General features: G+C 39.7%; 1 protein-coding gene across 1 annotated transcript in view; it reads right to left on the bottom strand.

The window, feature by feature from the left end:
- Positions 1-2,101: 2,101 nt before the first annotated feature.
- Positions 2,102-20,879, bottom strand: part of LOC141103514 (uncharacterized) — a 693,174-nt gene continuing 674,396 nt past the window's right edge. Inside the window, exon 5 of the mRNA XM_073593189.1 lies at positions 2,102-5,320. Within this exon, the coding sequence (XP_073449290.1) occupies positions 5,110-5,320 (211 nt within the window). The 3' untranslated portion in view covers positions 2,102-5,109. The remainder of the gene's footprint in view (positions 5,321-20,879) is intronic.

Raw genomic sequence — 20,879 nt, 5'->3', positions numbered from 1 at the left:
AGCCAAGAAACCTTAAGGGATTTAGAGAAGATTTGTAAAGAAGAGTGGACCAAAATAACTCCTGAGATGTGTGCAAACCTAGTCACTAACTAGAAGAAACGTTTTACCTCTGTGCTTGCCAACAAGGGTTTCTCCACCAAGTACGAAGTCATGTTTTGCTTGGGGATCAAATACTTATTTTACTCACTGAACTGCAACTTAATTAGTAACGTTTGTATCATGTGTTTTTTTCTGGATTTTTGGTTGATATTCTGTCTCTATCATTTACAATATACCTAAGATAAAAATTATAGATGCTTTGTTTCTGTGGTGGTCAAACTTACAAAACCTGCAGGGGATTAGGTAATTATTCCCCCCACTGTATGTGTAGCTGTTGACTTTTTCCACCATTTTACAATAGAATTTAAGGCTTTATTGCACTTTAAATAGTTTATTTGGGCCAAGTTGGCCCAAACAAACTATTTCTATCACTAAATGATGCAGCCAAAATGTGTGTCCTGTAATACACTGTAGTATCATTAGCTATATTCAGTCAGTGGGCTACCCTGTTTGCATCTCCCCCTCAGCCAATCAGAGGAAGCCCTGTATTTATTGGCAAAAATACAAGGCCTTTCCTGAATGGTAGAGAAGCGCTCAACCCAACTTTCTGTAATTACAGCAGCAGACAGAAAGCCGCTGGATCTGCTACTGGAACAGCGCCACTTACTGTAAGTAGGGTAATGCTACTACTGTGCATTTTTTACACACATCGGATGAATAGTTTAGTAATGAAAACAACTCGCTTGGGCCAATTTGGTCCAAATTAACCATTTAAGTTTAAATGAAGCCTGCAATTCTCCTAGAACAGTGGTTCTCAACTCCTGTCCTCAGGACCCACTAACAGGCCAGGTTTGCAAGATAACTGAAATACATCACAGGTGATATAATTTGCTGCTCAGTGATTGCAGTATTCTAGCCTGCATCTCCCCAAGGTAATACTTAAAATCTGGCCTGTTGGTGGGTCCTGAGGACTGGAGTTGAGAACCACTGTCCTAGAAGTTGGCCAAACTATAGATTTTTTTTATTCAGATTCCTCCATTTCTGCTAAACACTCTGGACGGGCAAATCTTCCCTGCCAGACTTTGTATTCTGGCAGTTAGCTCCAGTGGCTGGCAGAATAGCTAAACAATGCCTGAATATGATTGGAAGCAAGTGTTGTTGGACTGACAATTTTTCACCCAGCTTCTCGAGCCGGGTATTGCTGACAGGGCCCAGTATGAATCAGCCGAATTTGAGCCTTTAGGCCATAAAATAAACCCCTATTTTTTTCAGTTGATGCTGCTCTTACAATCTAATGCCTTACAATAGGATTTGAGTGAGCTTATCTCCACCCCCAACTGGCAAAGCTTAAAAGCAGGCGGTAGGGCTTATGGAAACAACTTTAGTGGGAAGGCAATCTGCAATAGGAGTAAAATTAGATTACGCTATATAAATCACAAACCCTGTATGTATGCATATTGTAAAAACTGTTACTTCAGATTTTACTCTTTAACCTCTCATCCTGCCACAGGGTACAAAATTCAAAGACAGTTTAAATAATAATGTGCTTCCAACCTTGTGGTAAAAACTCAGGGAAGGCCCTCTTCGGTTCCATAATGACTTTGCCCCGTTTACAAAGCCAGGTCATTAAGACAAAGTTTGTAGAGTTTTGTGGAAACACCTGATTGGCTTGCACAAAGCCTTGACCTCAAGCCTACTGGAATATCTTTGGGATGCATTGGAATGTTAAATGTGACCTAGGTCTTCTTATCCAACATCACCACCCAACCACACAAATGTTCTTTAGGCTGAATGGGCACATATTTCCAAGCACTTCCATAGAAGAGTGGTGGCAGTTATATAGTTACAGGCACAAAGGAGGGCAATTCTATAGAATTCCCCATGCTTTTGGAATTGGAAGTCTAACAAGTCTTATATAACTCAACCAGGTTTCGACATACTTTTGGTCCAATAATATTTATTAGAATTAAAGTAATAATAATTACCTTACACAATCTAAAAAACAACGTTTATTAGCATTTCTGTTTGGTAAGAAGACTCATAAACCAACTGATTTTGACCACATTTGTTTTATTATTTACATTCGAATACGCTTACAGATTAAAAGAAGCACAAAATGACAAAATTTTAATAACAATTTATTAGACAAAATATTTCCCTACAGTCCATTGCCAGCTGGAGTGTTCAGTAAAATACATTTATTTTCAAGTACTATTTTAATTACCATCAACAGTTCACATATGGACACCTTTTATTTCGACGTGCAAACTTTTAGCAAAATGTCAAAAAACACTAATTAAAAAGTAATCTTTTAAAACCAAACTTTTTAAAATAAATGCTTGGATGAAATGTGCTACATTTACATATGCAAAAAAAAATAAAAAATCTATGCAAAAATATGCCATCTTTGATAATTATAGTTTCAAACCAGTAGCAGTGTTGCTTAAAATGTTACTGTGTACTGTATTTAATATTCCTTGTTAAAATTAATGACTTGCAATGGAAATCATGTATAACTATACAGCATAAAAAAGAACGATTATTCCTACAGAACACATCAAATGTTTAACATAGAAAGGAAAACCAATTCATTTAATAAAACAGTGGGACTTTAAATATCCCTGGGAGATGCAGCTACACAGTATTTTGGTTTACGTTATAGCTTTCTGTTGGATAAAACTGAGGATTTTTTACAATAATATAAAAATGCAAATGTTCAAGTTCTTGTGGTTTTCTGAGCACCTGTGTCATGTTCACTTTTGCATGAACATACTCAGCTAAATCTAGTTAAAGAGACAGTCACCTCCTCATCAAGGGTAGAATGACAATACCTCCTGATAGCTATATAAATCCTGTATAATATTAATAATAATAGTCCACCCTCCCCAGCAAGGGATACTCACCCATCTGCATCCCCTCACTGCTACAGCAATCTACCAGGAGTAGAGTCCAGTGTAGGAGCTTACCTGGGTAGATGCCATCACTGCCACGCTACTACAAAAAGCTATTACCAGCGTTTTTCCTAGCCTTTTTTTTAGCTTAAATAAAAACAAAAAAAATGCTAGTGTGAATGGAGCCTTAGGTTCTATTTAGGACATTTTTTGTAGGAGGCACCATTTAAATACAAGTTAAAATACTGTAAAAAAGCATCAGGAAAATCTTTCACAACTAGCAGGTTTAAGTTATTATAGTGTATGTCCAGCCAAATATTTTTTTTGTTGTTGTTTTGGATAGAGTAGAGCTAGGTTAGAACCCCTGACAGTTTTTCTGCTAATCAAGGCTCAGTTAGAGAGATTTATTCTCACTTCCTGCCCTGCTGACAATGTTTTACCAGACAGGAAGTAAGGGAAACTCTCCAATAGTTACACAGACAGAAATAATGCATTTGTTTAGTAGAATATGGGAAGAGTAAAACCCCTGCCAGTTTTTGTGTCTGGTATTGAATGATCCATATAGCTTGACAATATGCAGAATCATTATAGAACGACAGGGGTTAGTCACTGTTATAAAGGTTTAAAAAAAGGTCTCAATACCAATAATATTTTTTTTCTTCTCTAATAACTACCATCCTTTTAGTGGGGATATGTATACACCCCATTGGCATAGTAATTAAAGTGTACTCCAAGCAAGGTCTACATTTTTAGTGATGGCTCCCTTACAATTAAAAAAATTGTGGGGGGAGGAGACTTTAGATAATATACTTACCTTTTCCTCAGCTTTTATAATTAAGAGGGCAACTTCACCATTCTTCCAACGAGATACTGGGAATGCCAAGTAGCCCAAATCTAGCAAGATGACGCACCCACACAGTGCAGAATTGTCTTCTTGTGAGAGTTGGCAGGCAGAAGTCTGTAAACTCTGAAAGGAAAATCACCCAATGCGGACACAGGAAATCATAAAAAGAAAAATAGAATCTCTATCATTGGACAAAGATAGTAGTGAATTATGAAAAAGATAAAAAAGAAACACGTGTAAAAAAAAAAAAAAAGAGGATCTCCTTGATGGCAAATGCAAACAAACCTCACAGACCTTTGAACCCTTTCCTTACTCTACCGTAAACTAAAAAAAAAAAATATGCTTTGGCTGGAAGCGGGCATTCAAATGCAATACATTTTTTTTTTAAATACAAGAATGTAATTACCTATGTAAATGCTATTACTGATCATGTTTCCCCATGCAGGTTCTTGAAGTAATTATTGTGCTCAATAGGAAGAACTGAAATTTAGTTTTTGGAATTAAACACTGTTGAAATGTTTTGTCTATGCAAAACACTTGCCAGCTGTCAATAATTGTAAAGAGACCAACATAGAAACAAACAAGATTGAATGCATCTTATTTGGCACAATGAACACTTTAAAAGCATGCGCAGACTTTACTGGAAAAAAGTAATAAATGCTATTTACAAAGCTTATTTTGATGTCCTTGATGTTGTCAAGTTTGTCAAAAAGTCTGAGATACTTTGTAATTACATAATGCCATACATTTTACAATTACATTGTGCCATACATCTAAAATAAAGTGTATATTCAGTGCAGAATGTAACGTTGCTTTTATAACCTTCAATTCATTTGTTTTGCTTTTCCTATCACAGCATATGGGTGGATGCTAAATATATATTTGAAGTCCTGTAGATTGTGGCTTTGTGTTCTCAATATATAGACATGATCCCATCACATTTCTGTGCAGACAAATGGATATTGTACTAACACCCACTCACAACTGACACAGCAAGCACAGACCCATTAGTGGCAGTAGATTTGAATGGTGTCCAGTTTCCTGCTTAATGCGAAATTGAGGTAAATCCAATGATTTCATATTTAATAATGTAAATGTAATTTGTTCAGTCTATATTCACACAAAAGGAAATATTTGGATGGTGAGCCGTTTTGGGGATTTCTACATATAATTATTTTAAGCTACTCAGTCAGTGTGTGTCCTATTTATACCAAGCCAAATTGCCAGCAGGGGAGAGCTGCATCCAATCCAGAAGCTAAATGACTCACTGAAAATCAATCTGTTTTCCCCTCTGCCTTTGGGCTTTCCTTGGGTTCAGTCCTGACTCTCCTCCAGTCATACAGACAGCTTGAGGCTGAGGGTGTCTTTTGGTGTAACTGCTGTCTGCTTCTCTGTCTCAGTTCTGTTCACCACACTTGTTAAGGAATTCTGAGCCATCGGACTCTGCAGCCCAATTCTTCCTTGCTCCTGCAGAGATCTGGCCTTGATGGAAAATGAAGATAATCTGGCTTTTACGTACAGGTTATTGCAGTACCACATAAAACACCTGTTAAAAAAAAAAAAAAAAAATACTGTTTTAGATAGATTGTTATACTTGAATTTTATTTTTTTTATTATTTCCTAAAGTTTAGACTTGATGGCTATTCTTGCAATGGTTGCTTCCACGGCATACATAGAATAACTGCTTATATTAATATAATCTGCCTTTATACCAAGAAATTAGTTTTGTTGTTTACAGTAAGGCTCCTTTCACACTAGTAGTGGACTTTAGCGCCCCTCTAAGCAATCCATGGTAATCATGTTTCAAAGGTGGTTGAGCGGTGGTTTGCAGATGTTCAGGAGGCAATACTGTCACCTTATGAATGCCTGCTTTTTTAACACACATTTTAAAATTCTGCAGATTTTTTTCCTTTACGCAAACAAATATATTACACATTAAAAGGAGGGATTCCAATATCTATACTACAATCATAGGTGTGCTCACAGGGTGTGCCTGGGGACACCCTAATCACCCCATGCGGCACAGATTCCCCCTGCTGCTCAGGCCTCTGTGTCCTGTCCCCTGCCCAGTGCTGATGGCTTACCTCCTCTCCTCACCCTCCAGTTGCTGCAGGGGACGTTTTAAGCTGGAGAGTGGGGGAAGGGGATGGTAAATATGTAATTTACCTGCCCCTTCCATATTGAAATAAACACAGTGTCTCAAAACAATTGGAATTCTAAAAAAATGTAAAAAAAAAAAAAAAATTAAAACATAATATATTTTTAATTAAAAAAAAAAAACTACTGACACCATCTATGTTTTAATACATTTTAAAATGTTGGTTTACAATTATTTATGAGTGTGTATGTGTGTGTGTACATTTTTATCCCTAGAGGGATTTTAGAGTGCTGTGAAAAAAGTATTTGCCCCCTTCCAGATTTTTTATTTTTTTGCATATTTCTCACACTTAAATGATTCAGATCATCAAACTAATTTTAACCACTTCAATACCAAGCACTTTTCCCCCCTTGCTGCCCAGGACAATTTTTAGCTTTCAGCGCTGTCACACTTTGAATGACAATTGCACGGTCATGTAACGCTGTACTCAAACGAAATTTTTAATCATATTCTTCCCACAAATAGAGCTTTCTTTTAGTGGTATTTGATCACCTCTGCAGTTTTTAAATTTTGCGCTATAAACGAAAAAGACCGACAATTAAAAAAAACAAAACTGATGGGCACTGATAGGCAACACTGATGGGCACTGATAGGTGGCACTGGATAGGCCACACTGATGAGGAGCTACTGACAGGCATTACTGAGTGGCACCTTGATGGGGAACTGACAGGCATTACTGATGGGGCACTGATTGGCACTTTTTTTGGCACTGATTGACACTGTTGTGGGCACTGACAGGCGTTTATTATGGGGACATGCTGGCAGTTAATGGGCACCTTTGATGGGGGCTGTGATGATAATCAATATGTTGATTATCAGTACAGCCCCCCCCGACAGGGAGAGCCACCGATCGGCTCTCCCTGTCAGCGTGAACTAAGGAAAGCCGTTTACCGGCACTTCCTGGTTCACGCGATGATCAGCTGTGATTGGTAAAGCTGATCACGTGGAAAGAAGCCCATGTTAGAGGCTCCATACCATGATCAAAGTTGTGGTGTGTCAGACTGACACACCGTACCTCTGATCGCTGCGCTGCGCGCCGGCTGTGTTGTCCTGATCACGTCATATGACATCCGGTCAGGATAGCACAACCACTTTGCTGCTGTCATTCTGCTATATGGTATATAGTGGTTAATATTACACAAAGATAACCCGAGTAAATCCAAGATGCAGTTTTTTAATTATTATTTCATTTATTAAGGGAAAAAAGCTGTTCAAACCTGCCTGGCCCTATGTTAAAAAGTAATTGCCCCCTCCCATGCTGAATCACGAATGAACTGTGATTAACCACCATTTTTTGGAAAGCTGAGTTAAATTTCATTTGCCACACCCAGGCCTGATTACTGCCAGACCTATTGAATCAAGAAATCACATAAATAGAAGCTGTCTGACAAAGTGAAGCATGCTATCAGATCACAAAAAGCCAAATATCATCACAATCTAAAAAAAGAACAGATTAGAAACTAAGTAATGTACATGTATCCGCCTAGTAGGGATTTCTAAGGCTTTGGAGCCCCAGTGAACCACGGGGAGTCTTTATCCACAAATGGAGATAACTTGAAACAGTGGTGAACCTTTCCAGGAGTGGCCGGCCTACAGAAATTACTCCAAGAGAATGACGACGACTCATCCAGGTGGTCATAAAAGAACCCAGAACATCTAAAGAACTGCAGGCCTCACTTCCCTCAGGTAAGATCAGTGTTCATGATTCAACAATAAGAAAGAGACTGGGCAAAAATGGCATTCATGGGAGAGTTCCAAGGCCAAAGTCACTGCTGACCAAAAAGAACACAAAGGCTCATCTCACATTTACCAAAAAACATCTTGATTATCTCCAAGACTTTTAGGCAAATATTCTGTGGACTGATGAGACAAAAATTTTACTTTTTAGAAGGTGTGCGTCCCGTTACATCTGGCATAAAACTAATACAGCATTTCATAACAAGATCATACCAACAGTCAGACATGGTGGTGGTAGCGCGATAGACTGGGGCTGCTTTGCAGCTTCAGGAACTGGACGACTTACCATAATTGATGAAACCATGAATTCGGAACTCTACCAGAAAATCCTAAAGGAGAATGTCCGGCCATCAGTTCATGACCTCAAGCTCAAGTGCACTTGGGTTATGCAGAAGGACAATGATCCGAGACACAACAGCAAGTCCACCTCCAAATGGTTCAAACAAAGCAGGATTTAGGTTTTGGAGTGGCCTAGTCAAAGCCCGGACTCAAATCCAATTGAGATGCTGTATCATGTTCTTTCACAGGCCGTTCATGCTGGAAAACCCTCCAATGTGGCTGAATTAAAACAATTCTGTGAAGAAGAGTGGGCCAAAATTGCTCCACAGCAATGTGAAAGACTCATTGCCAGTTATCGCAAACGCTTGATTGCAGTTGTTGCTGCCAAGGATGGCACAACCAGTTATTAGGTTTAGGGGGCAATTACTTTTTCACATAAAGCCAGGCAGGTTTGGACAGCTTTTTTGCCTTAATAAATTAAACCATCATTTAAAAACTGCATTTTGTATTTACTCGGGTTATCTTTTTGTAATAATATAATTTGTTTGATGATCTGAGTCATTTAAGTGTGACAAATATGCAAAAAAAAAATCAGAAAGGGGGAAAATACTTTTTCACAGCATTGTATTTTGAAATACTGAACCGCAACCGTGTGCCAAGGATTTGACACATGGTTGTACAGCAGTCCCATTGACTTCAAAACTTCAGTATGGCCAATGAAACATGCCCCATTATTTTGATACATCGTAAAGCGGAGCATCATGGCCGAGGCAAAGATTGTGGACCTGGGAGTATGTCATGTTAACTTGTAGGTTGGTGATCAGGGGTAAAAATAATCAACTGCCTATTTTTACATTCCTTTGCTGTCTGTATGAGCGTAGCAGCCTAAGCCCTGGTTCACACCAATGCAGCTTTGAAATCGCGCTACTTCAGCATGATTTCAAATCCACACATTGGAACGATTTTCACTGCCAATTTCATTACAGCTTGCGACTTCATTTAACAGAAGTCTATGCAGCTTGCAATGAAATCAGTAAAAAGTAGTGCAGGAACCTTTTTCATAAATCGCTGTGACATGAGTAGCAGCAATATAAATGGTTCCATTAACGGCAAAGGGGTGCGACTTATGTGATTGGGAACTGTCAAATCACATGACAAGTTGCACCAGTGTGAATGGAGGCTAAAAGTTCTGTCACAGATCAGTGGGTTAGGTTTACCAAAAATTACGCCTGTTGCGAGAGACTGCATAGGCACAGCCAGTACAAAACAAATGTATGTATTTGTACACATTGCAATGGGCCATGGCATGGTGGAAGTGGGAGAGAGCGTTAGTTTTGGTCAGGCAAGTGGATAAGCACACTTCGTCTTCTTCTTTAACTCCTTGGTATTCTCCTAAAATAACAAATGATTGAGTTGCAGTGGGCATGGCATGGTTGTGTTTAGTTCTTTTTTCAGTTCCCGCTGGGGAGACCATCTTGAACTAAACTTTGTTTTATGATGTTAAGATGTTAGAAAGAGAGAAAGAGGAGAGACAGAGAGTGTAAAGCATACACGTGGCTTCTAGGGGAAATAAAATAGTCGGGTTTTAACCACTTACTGACCAGGCCCTTTTGTTTACAAGTTTAAATTAGTATTTTTTTTCCAGAAAATTACTTAGAACCCCCCAACAATATATATATATATATATATATATATATATATATATATATATATATATATATATATATATATATATTTTTTTTTTTTAGCAGAGACCCTAGAGAATAAAATGACGATCATTACAATCTTTTATGTCACACAGTATTTGCGCAGCAGTCTTTCAAACGCAATTTTTTGGGAAAAAATACACTTTGAATTTAATTAATTTAAAAAAAAAAAAACACAATAGTTACCCCATTTTTTGTATAATTTGAAAGACAATGTTATGCTTAGTAAATAGATATACATGTCATGCTTTAAAATTGCGCTTGTGGAATGGCGACAAACTATGGTACTTAAAAATCTCCATAGGCGACACTTTCAATTTTTCTACAGGTTACCTGTTCAGAGTTACAGAGGAGGTCTTGCACTAGAATTATGGCTCTCTAATGATCACAATGATACCTCACATGCGTGGTTTGAAAACCATTTACATATGCACGCACGACTTATGTATGCATTTGCTTCTGCGCGCAAGCACGGAGGGATGGGGCGCTTTAAGTTTTTTTCCTTATTTCACTTTTATTTTTACACTGTCCCTTTATTTTGTTTTTTTTTTTTAATTAATTGTATTCCTATTACAAGGAATGTAAACATCCCTTGTAATAGAAATAAGGATGACAGGTCCTCTTTATTGAGAGATCTGTGGTCAAATACCCCAAATCTCTAATTTACCTTTAAAAGCAAAAGAAAAACTTTTTTTTTTGCATTTTGAATAAAAAAAAAAAAATAAATGATTTGTTTTGGCCCGAGAACTGGAAGTGACGTCAGAGGTCGCTCCAGTCCACCGAGGGCATAGAGACGAGTGGCCTTACTCGTCTTCGTGCCCAGCAAATGGCCGCATCGGATCACTTCTGAGCTTTACCGATGGCTTCGGTAAGCCCGGACACGACCGGGAAGTGGCAGGGGGCACTTCTCCCGCCGCCTCTAAAAGTGATCCCGTGGGCACCCACGGGACCACTTTTATCTGATGCCAGATCACCCTTAGTACGAATACGATACCGGGGTTATGGCAGCTATCTGCTGCCATAAGATCAGGAGGGCCATTACCAATATAAGTGACTAAATACTAGCCCTTATTCATCTGGCATGCCTATGTAAATCTTAATTTTATTTTAAAAAACTGCCCATCAACATATATCCAAAATCTGTAGTGCATGCTGGGAAATTTGTGACCGATGAAGCAAATGAGCAGACATAATGCAAAGTGAGTTTGGAAAGCATTAGCTATACTAAATGCAACGTCGGATCACACACAGGTCCATTGAGCTGCTGTGAACAATAGAAAACAGAAATCTGTACGTTTTTATATACGTTTACTTCTCCGGTTCCCTTTCAGCCAAGTATTAAAAGAAATATTTTAGTGATGTGGCCTTTTTTTAGGGATTAAATGGAAACATGGTTTGAGTGGTAATAGTTTTTACTAATGGCCCAGCACACTAATGGCTCATTTTAGAAAACTATTCCGGCTTGCACTTATCCATGCAATTCCTTTGTAAAAAAAGAAACTGTTTAACTGACTAACAAAAAGGATTCACTGCTCATGACACTGGCAGGAAGGTGTTTTAAGTATGTCAATGGATTACACACTCATGTTCAAACTAGCAGTCATGTGAAAAAGAAATCCATTAGTGTTTCAGTAGGCAAAGGAACATTTATTGTTACATTATTACATTGAGGTAATGCTCAGGTTTCTTATGATGTCAGGTGAACAGGTTGCAGCGTGAGTTAATATTGTTAAGCTGAACTCCATTCAAAAAGGCACAAACGAATGTGGTTCTGTATTCATTAATATATATGTCAAGTATAGAAAAAAAAAAAAACAAAGGGCGCAAAGGCCTTGTGCATTACCAGATAGACTTTATTGGAAAAAGAGTGCAAACTCACAATAGCCAAATGCTAATACAGAATTATAGAGCAGAACTGAGTTGCAGGATAATCCTGATAAGATGGAGTATCAAAATGGCCATGGTGACACCAAGACTCGCTAGATAACACATTTCAAGGGTCGTACTCTCTTCATCAGGCTTTGCTCTGATGAAGAAGGTGCATCCGTTGAAACACGTTAGTTGGAGAGTCTCAGTGGCACTAGGGTCATGTTGCTACTCCACCTTATGAGGTTTACCCTGCCACTCAGTTCTGCTCTACAATTCTGTATTAGCATTTGGCTATTGAACACCCAGTACATAGCACAATGGCTGCAAAGGTGTCAGTATTAATAAACCAATAATACAAAAAAGGAAGCCACTGCCCCCCCACCTATAACTGGCCATTGCAGCAAGTAGCATTAGAAGGCAAGATATGTTAGAATCTTCTTTGTATGGTGCACAGTTGTTTTTTTCTGTTTACATAAACCATCATTGGTAATTTCTTCAATAAAAACTCACTGAAAAAGATAAGAGAAAATGGAGATAAAACAGGCAATACATTTGCAAGTAAAACAAGGGTCACTTGATCACTCACCAGGAGTGCTTTGCAGCTGACTCACTGGAGGGTCAAAAATGTGGCATTATTTAAGCCTAAAGCTCAACTCCAAGCAATCTGCTAAATACACAGCTGAAATACATAAAAGGGAGCTGGTTTACCTGTAAAAGAGTATTTCTGTCCATTCTTTCCTGAGGTGTACACAATCCTGCCAGACAGCACAGCCCACAAAAAGACCATGATTGGTCACAATAGGAGAAGCTCAACTATCACTCTGCTCTTTCCTAATATCTGCATGCTACTTATTAGCACATGAACACTACAATAAACCTGGTTGGCTCATTCCTCTGCTTTACATGAGGCTGATACTTAGTCAAATTCAGGTACGTACATTACACTTAGTTTTTTTTTTTAATGAACACATACCTGCATGAATTGGTGTTTTTATTTGCTTGAAATTCAGCTTTAAGGTGTATCTAAACCCAGCATCAAAAAATGTGCGTACCTGGTAAGACTACAAATAATACACTTCCTGTCCTGGGTGGCTGTGTTACCTCTCCACTATATCTATGGAAAGAGCCATAGTTGTTCCACTAGGCTGCCCTCCTCATATGGGCTACAAACATGTGGATACATTCATCTCCATTACATTGGACAGGGCATAAGTAATTTACAGAAGATAGCTAGGAAGAAGATATTCTTCAGTGCAGCATACAGAAACCTTTTCCAACCTGGGGTGCCTTGAGGTTCCTTCAGCAGTGTCTTGACAAAATGCCTAAAAATTGCCCGAAAATTGCATACAGGCCACAGGCTTTCATTGTGCCCCATTACAACATTCCAGCTGCCTACATTATCACAACAAATGACATCATCAGTGGATAAGGAGGACAATGGGTACCTGCATAGCAACCTTGTTTGACCCTCCCCTGCCCTTCTCCCTCAGCAGCAGGGTCACATTAGCTCAGCGACGGAATAAAACTGAGGGAGAAGAGAAGCATTGAAATACTAGTCAGTACCAGTGTGCAAAATGTATTTGCTTTGGAAGAATAAATCACCTCTTATGTTGGGTGTCCTTCGTGTGTGGATGTTGCTGCATTATGTAAATCTATTATAATAATTTTTTCATTTTAGAACGGGGTGCCTCAAGACTGTCCAAGATTTTAAAGGGTGCATTGACTGAAAAAAGGTTGAGAAACACTGCCATACAGCATGTGACACGGAAACTGCATTTCTAACAGAATCAACGGGCATTTTCCAGATTTGCTGAAAATGTTCTTGGCTTCTAAAAAGAAAGAAAACGAATGCAGCCACCATATGTAACCACTTGCCTACCGGGCACTTATACCCCCTTCCTGCCCAGGCCATTTTTCAGCTTTCAGCGCTGTCACATTTTGAATGACAATTGCGCGGTCGTGCTACACTGTACCCAAAGAAATTTTTTATCATTTTTGTCACACAAATAGAGCTTTCTTTTGGTGGTATTTAATCACTGCTGGGTTTTTTATTTTTTACAAAAATAAAAAAAAAGACCAAAAATTTTGAAAAAAAAAAATGTTTCTTACTTTTTTCTCTCAGTAAATTTTGAAACCAAGCAATTTTTCGCCTTTACTGATGTGCGCTGATGAGGTGGCACTGATGGGCACTGATAGGCTGAACTGGTGGGCATTGATGAGGTGGCACTTATGGTCACTGATTAGGTGGCACTGATGAGGAGGCACTAATATGACGCACTTATAGGCACTTATAGGTGGCACTGATGAGCACTGATAGGCGACACTAATGGGCACTGTTACATGGCACTGATGGGCACTAATAGGTGGCACGGATAGGCGGTACTGATGGGCATCGATGGGCATTGATGGGTGGCACTGATGGGCAGCACTGATAGGTGGCACTGATTGCCAGCACTGACTGGCATCGCTAATGGGCACTGATTGGTGGCACTTGTGGGCACTGATTTCTGCCACTGGTGGGCACTGATAGTGGGCATTGGTGGACAATGATGGGCACTAATTTGTGACACTATATTGCAATATTGTAATCAGGGCATTGATCATCAGTGGACCTGAAACGTTGAATGGGGACGCACTGGACCCCTGCTGCGAGCCGTTCCATGCTGCAGTGGGAACCCAGCCTAAAAGAGGAGCTCCAGTTCTGAAAACTTAAAGTCAGCAGCTGAAAAACTGTAGCTGCTGACTTTTAATAGAGGCTTACCTGAACCAGGATCCAATGCTATGCTCTCCCGAAGGCGCACTGGGGACCATCTTTGGTCCTTGGCAATGGCATCTTAACTGTGGGCACTCCACAGCCGGGTGCCCACTGTGCATGCACGAGGCGCACTGCACATTATGAATGGTCCCGCAGTCTTCTGGGACCTGTGACGTGTGGGAGAAGACTGCAGTTAGGGGAGGTGGGAAAGGAGAACTTACACTCAGATCGCCTAGGCGATCCGAGGGGAAGTGGGAGCAGGTACCTGCCAAAACCAGGTACCCGCTCACCCCCCCATCCCAAAAAAATACCAAATGTCAAAGAGGAGTGGGGGAGGAGGCCCTAAAGTGGAACACCCCCTTTTGGGTGGAGTTCCGTTTTAAATTTAAAAAAAGTTTAGGTAGTGAAAGCTAAAATTTGATTGGGTATTATGTCAAACCCCTGAGGTTCTTCACTACCTAATATGAACAGTTTTCATAACTGTCCCCTACTTTAAGACACAAAGAAGTCTAAACTGTGTTTACACATACAGTCTGTTCCCACGGCTGTTCAATCAAAGGCTGCTTTTCCACTAAGAGAATCATACACCTGTTCAAGCACCATTTACAAACTTGGTTTCCCGTAGAAGGCCTCATGTTAGTGACAAGGCTCTTAATAAAAGAATAAATAACTTGGTTACTTAAAAACTGTCATACACACAGTAGCACTCATTGAGGCTGCGGTTTATAAAACTTTTAAGAAGTGCAGACACTTTTAAGACTCTATTGTGATTCAGCAAAACTCTTTATAATGTATTGTTACTTAATGGAACACTTATCCTTTATCCAATGTCGGACTTTTATTTCTTGGCAACAAAAGTAGCAGCTTACTATGTTAAATACTTATATGTATTTATTATAGCATTAGACTTCTATTTAATAAAGCTGTTAAAAAAAGAAGCATTTTAACAATGAAATTAAAGCCATAAAGGAAATGGGTCACAGGCATAATCCGGAATTGTTCTTCCTCTAATATTCGGATTGCTAGGAGCAATATTATTGAAGAGGAAACATTTAAAAATATGCAGACGAAGGACTTCAAGATGACGTTTTAAAAATGGAACTAAAGGTGAAACAAACTACATGCTGAACTGGAGAGTAATTTATATTATTGGGGTTGTCTGAACTTTGAATGTTTAATACCTTACTTAAAATTGGAAAAATCCAATGCGTAATTAACCACTTAAGGACTGGAAGGATTTACCCCCTTAATGACCAGGCCATTTTTTTAAACTGACAATTGCACGGTCAGGCGACGTTGTACACAAACAACATTTTGTCTTTTTTTTTCCCCACAAATAAAGATTTTTTTGGTGGTATTTGATCACCTCAGCAGTTTTCATTTTTTGGGCTATAAACAAAAAAAAGTGTAAATTTAAAAAAAAATGTGAAACATTATGCTATGCTGAGTAAATACCTAACATGTCATGCTTTCAAATTGCATGTGCTCGTGGAATGGCGATAAACTACAGTACATAAAAATATCCATAGGTGACAATTTAAAAATGTTTACAGGTTACCTGTTTAGAGTTACAGAGGAGGTCTAATGCTAGAACTATTGCTCTTGCTCTAATGATTGCGACGATACCTCACATATGTGATTTGAACACCGTTTACATAGGTGGGTGCAGCTTACATATGCGTTCGCTTCAGCGTGCAAGCTCGGAGGGGCGGGGCACTTTAAGGAGTTTTTTTTTCCTATTCTTTTTAACACTTTCTTTTTTACACTGTCCCTTTAATTTTTTTTTTTTATCACTTTTATTCTTATTATTGTAAACATCCCTATGACTATTGTAAACATCCCCTGTAATATAAATAAGCATGACAGGGCTTTTTTATTGCAAGATCCGGGGTCAGAAAGACCTCAGATCTCACATTTACACTTAAAAGCAAAAAATAAAAAAGTATTTTTGCTGATACAAGATGAAAAAATTCATCCCTTTAAGGCCATAATGCCGAAGTGATATCGGATGTCGCTCCTTTCATCCAAGGCCTTCGGGTCTGGTATGGATTTAAGGGGAACCCCACCCCTCAAAATCCATACCAGACCCTTATCCAAGCACGCAGCCTGTCACGCCAGAAAAGGAGGGACGAGCGAGCACCCCTCCTCCTGAACCATACCAGGCCACATGCCCTCAAAATAGGGGGTGGGTGCTTTGGGGCAGGAAGAGCTCTGCCCAACCCCCAACCCAAAGCACCTTGTCCCCAATGGGAATAAGGGTCTCTTCTCCACAACCCTCGGCTATGGTTGTGGGGATCTGCGAGCAGGGGGCTTATCGATATCTGGAAGCCACAAGATCCCAGCCCCCGCCATGTGAATGAGTTGTACCCCTACCCATTCACCCAAAAATCGTCAAATAGAAATAAAAACACTAGACAGATTTTTGACAAATCCTTCATTAAAACAAAACAACATTCCCCAATGTAGATCCGACGTTCGCCGCCACTGCCTGACCCGAAAAAAAAACTGCCATCAATGAAGGCTGACCGCCTACTGCAGGCTCTGCCGTTTGACAGTTCTTATATAGGAAAGGGGCGGAGCCACCTGACTTCATCACCTGGTGGTCCCACCCCATTTTTTATTGCTGGCAATGTTTATTTTTATTCAGCTGTCAGCGGGGAAGCCCATTGACAGCTGATGATTCATCAGTTGTTAGGAATGCCGCAGACGGCTTCCCAGCCCCGCTCCTTAACAACCAGCTATTTACTGCACCCTGATTGGGCAAAGCTTTTCCCAATCAGGGCTTAGAATGCACTGTGCAACGCCTTGCAAATTCAGGTTTGCTCAACCTTGAACCGTTCGCCAAACTCTAGTCATGGAATTAATCAGACTCAGACTTTAAAAATATGCACTAAGTAGTTTATAAAGTAACAGCAGAAAGAGGGTCCCACTATTGTTTGCATGGAACTTTCAGGAGAGAGAATCCTCTACAAGTTACAGAGAGATAGTTAAAATCTGGGTCATTGTCATTTTTAAGGAAATCCCCATTATGCAGCGGTTGTATCAAAGAGCTTCCAATATCTCTGTGTGGCATTATTTTACAGCAAAATCCTTCACATTCTGGATTTCTGATACATTTTATTTAAACCATAAGCTTGAGGAATGTGGCAAACCGCAGGCGAGTATTCAAACATATTTAACTGATTTTTTTTTTTTTTTTGTAAATATCTTTCCAAGGCATGTTTTCATTCTGGTCATCTGAATCTGGCTTTACAAAGAACAGGTTGTCCCAGAAAAAAAAAAATAAAATAAAGAAAATGACAAACCTCAGCACACGGATAATGCCCCGCTGCTTTCCCACATCAAATAGCATTCACCCTCCTCACAACTGTTATTCAAAAGAAACACACTTAAATATTCAATGTGCTGAAAATAATGCTAATGACTGGGAGGGCCCTGTGAAATGACAAAATAAATGAAAATGAATAAGGAAGAAGATAATTAGAACAGATTAATGATAGGTTGCTTAATTGCAGCAGATGCCCACAGCATGCTTGCTACAGAGATGAAGCTACATAGGTAGACAAAACCTTAGCCTGGCCAGTTTTTCTATGTAATACAACTGATTTAAGCATTGCTAAATCAGGCATATGCATAGGACAAGTAGGATTCCAAGTGCTAGGCAAAAAAAAAAACTACACCCTAATGATCCTCAATAGCATCACCAGGTTCAGTAGGGCACTGAGCAGACTAGCACCCCCCGCACCCGCATAGCGACACTGATAATCCTCTTGCTATAATAAAGTTTGTTAGGAAAGCTAAACCTGCAAAAGATGAGCATGGATATTTATGTCTTCTGCCAGCTGCATTGCCTAACACTTCACTGATAGTTTTTGAAAAAGCGTCCCTCGAAATTTGTTGGGGAACAGACACTTTTGAGAGTGCCATTTTCCTTTCCTTCAACCATAGCTCTCACTGGTTCTTCTTGGTGTCCTCCATGTCACTATAGGAGTGATGTGGAGGTCAGCAGTAGGAATCAGTGAGGGTTATTGAGGGACCAAGAAATCGACACTCCCAAAAGTGTCAGTTTACAAGCAATAAAAATGTCCCCAAATGTTGCCACTTCACATGAACACATGGGAGACAATAGAGAAGACAAAAGTAAAGTGGTTATAAGGGTACAATGGTGTCAAGCACTTGCCCACTGGGCACTTTTACCCCCTCCCTGACCAGGTCAGTTTTCAGTACTGTCGCACTTTGAACAACAATTGCACAGTCATGCAACACTGTACCGAAACAAAATTTTTATCATTTTTTTCACACAAATAGAGCTTTCTTTTGGTGGTATTTAATCACCACTGGGTTTTTTATTTTTTGATAAACAAAAAAAAGACTGACAATTTTGAAAAAAAAACAAAACTTTTTCATAGTTTGTTATAAAATTTGGGAAACAGGTAATTTTTCTCCTTCACTGATGTGTGCTGATGAGGTGGCATGGAGGAGTATTGATGGGCACTGATAAGGCTGCACTGAAATGTGACACTGAGTGGCACTAATAGGCACTGATAAGGAGGCACTGTTGGGGATTGATTGGCAGCACTGGTAAACACAGATTGGCAGCACTGGTGGGCACACATTGGCAGCACTAGTGGACACGCATTGACAGCATTAGTGGGCACTGTTTGGACTGCACTGATAATCAGGACACTGAAAATCAGTGTCCTGATTATCAGTGTACATGTCCTTTTTAGAGAAGCCGGTTATCGGCTCTCTTCTCCTCATGCTGTCAGCATGAGGAAAGGAGTGCCGATAACTGGCTTCTATTTACATCCGTGATCAGCTGTGATTGGATACAGCTGATCATGTGGTAAAGAGCCGCTAATTGGCTATTTACCTCCGGACACTGATCACAGAGTGCGCCGCCCACGTCCAGCAGCGGGCTCATGGCAGGCGTGATCATGGGAGACCGTCATATGATGGCCTCCCAGAACTAGTTGTCCACACTGTAGCCGTTATTCACCTATAGCGCGGTCGGCAAATGGCTTCTGAGGGATACCAAAGCTTTTTCACCTTTCCTGGACCTTTTCTTGTGTTGAAAAACAGACCATTGTTAGCCTAATTAACCCTCTTGCTGACCACTGCACACACATATACGTTGGCAGAATGTCACAAGCAAGCAAATGGGCATACTTGTACGTCCCTTTGAATTTGCTGCCTATCGAGCATGCGCCCGTCACACGATCGTGCCCGTGAGTCCCGCAAATTCAATTTTCACCAGTGGCCCGCGATTGTGGTGAGAAGAGGCAGAACGGGGAGATGCCTATGTAAACAAAGCATTTCCCTGTTCTGCCTAGCAACATGACAGGGAGCTACTGCTCCCTGTCATCGGGAGCAGTGATCTCTGTCATGTTGTAGTGAGATCCCTTAGATCATGACCTGCAGTGTTCCCCTTTACATAAGAGTTCCGTTTCACTGTAAGGGGGAATCCTGCAGACTCTGATGTAAGGGGGAACGCTGTGTTGGCTGGGTTACAGTAACCTTACCTTCATGTAAATGGAGAAAGTTGGTTTTTGACTTTTGTTTAACTTAAACACATTGCTAATAGCACTAGCTATATGTTTATAGTTTAAATATTGATATTTGCACTGTTTAGCAGTGAAAATGGTCATTCTAGGTATTTTTTCAGTGTCAGTAAAAAATGTGGCTCTGCCAGTAAATTTTCAGGATTTGTTCGCCAGTAAAAAATTGGTGGCGTTTGTAAATTTTGCCATCCTGCCAGTAAATTTCATTTCAGGGGGTTGGCACCACTAGGTGTAGGCCATTTATGTACCTCATAAATTCTAACTGGAAAATTCCCAGGATGCTGCTAGGACATTGCTAAGAGAGGACCAGCTAGTACTGTTCACTTTCATCATAACAGGAACAAGCTCTTTTTCTGATTCAAACTCCTTCAAATGTGCTTTTTCTCCCCGATGCAATAGCTCTGAGCTCAGAGTTTGATAGCTCACTCCTGTGATGGCGAAGGTGAACAGTAATATCTGGGTCTCCCTTAGCAATCACCTGGAAGTTTTCAAGTCAGGCTTCATAAACTATGTAAATGGCCTACACCTAGAGCATGGGCATTATTCCTCTTTGGTGAAAGCTCCACAGCGTGTTTTAATATACAGACACCCATTATCTGCATAGGCAGTATTTTGGTAAAGGTGAGCTAACACAGGCAACAAAAAAGTAAGCAAAAAGTGTAACACAACAGTAAACAAATAACAATCAAATACAAATGAAAATGAAAAAACAAATACAACAAACACTAGGGGTACATTTATAAAGCAGTAAATGTGATATTCACCAAATTTTCACTGCAATCTTCCTGATTGTTTTAAATTACAATGATTCATTGATCTGTATTGAATGTTTGTTGAACACTTGTTTTTTGTCACATTCACTGCTTTATATACAGTATATATGACCCTAAATTAAATAACACTACCCTAAACAGCCCCCCCCCAAAAAAAAATAAGCGCCCTCTATACATAAAAAGAAAAAAAAGTAAAGCTTGTTCCAAGCTGATTTCACAGATCAATGAGCAAAGCTGAGCTTATTCTAGAACAGCAAAATTGGTAAT

Source organism: Aquarana catesbeiana, linkage group LG07 (assembly GCF_042186555.1).
Source record: "Aquarana catesbeiana isolate 2022-GZ linkage group LG07, ASM4218655v1, whole genome shotgun sequence".
Classification (NCBI taxonomy): domain Eukaryota; kingdom Metazoa; phylum Chordata; class Amphibia; order Anura; family Ranidae; genus Aquarana; species Aquarana catesbeiana.
Note: the sequence above shows the minus strand (reverse complement) of the source record. Positions and strands in the feature narration are given on the sequence as shown.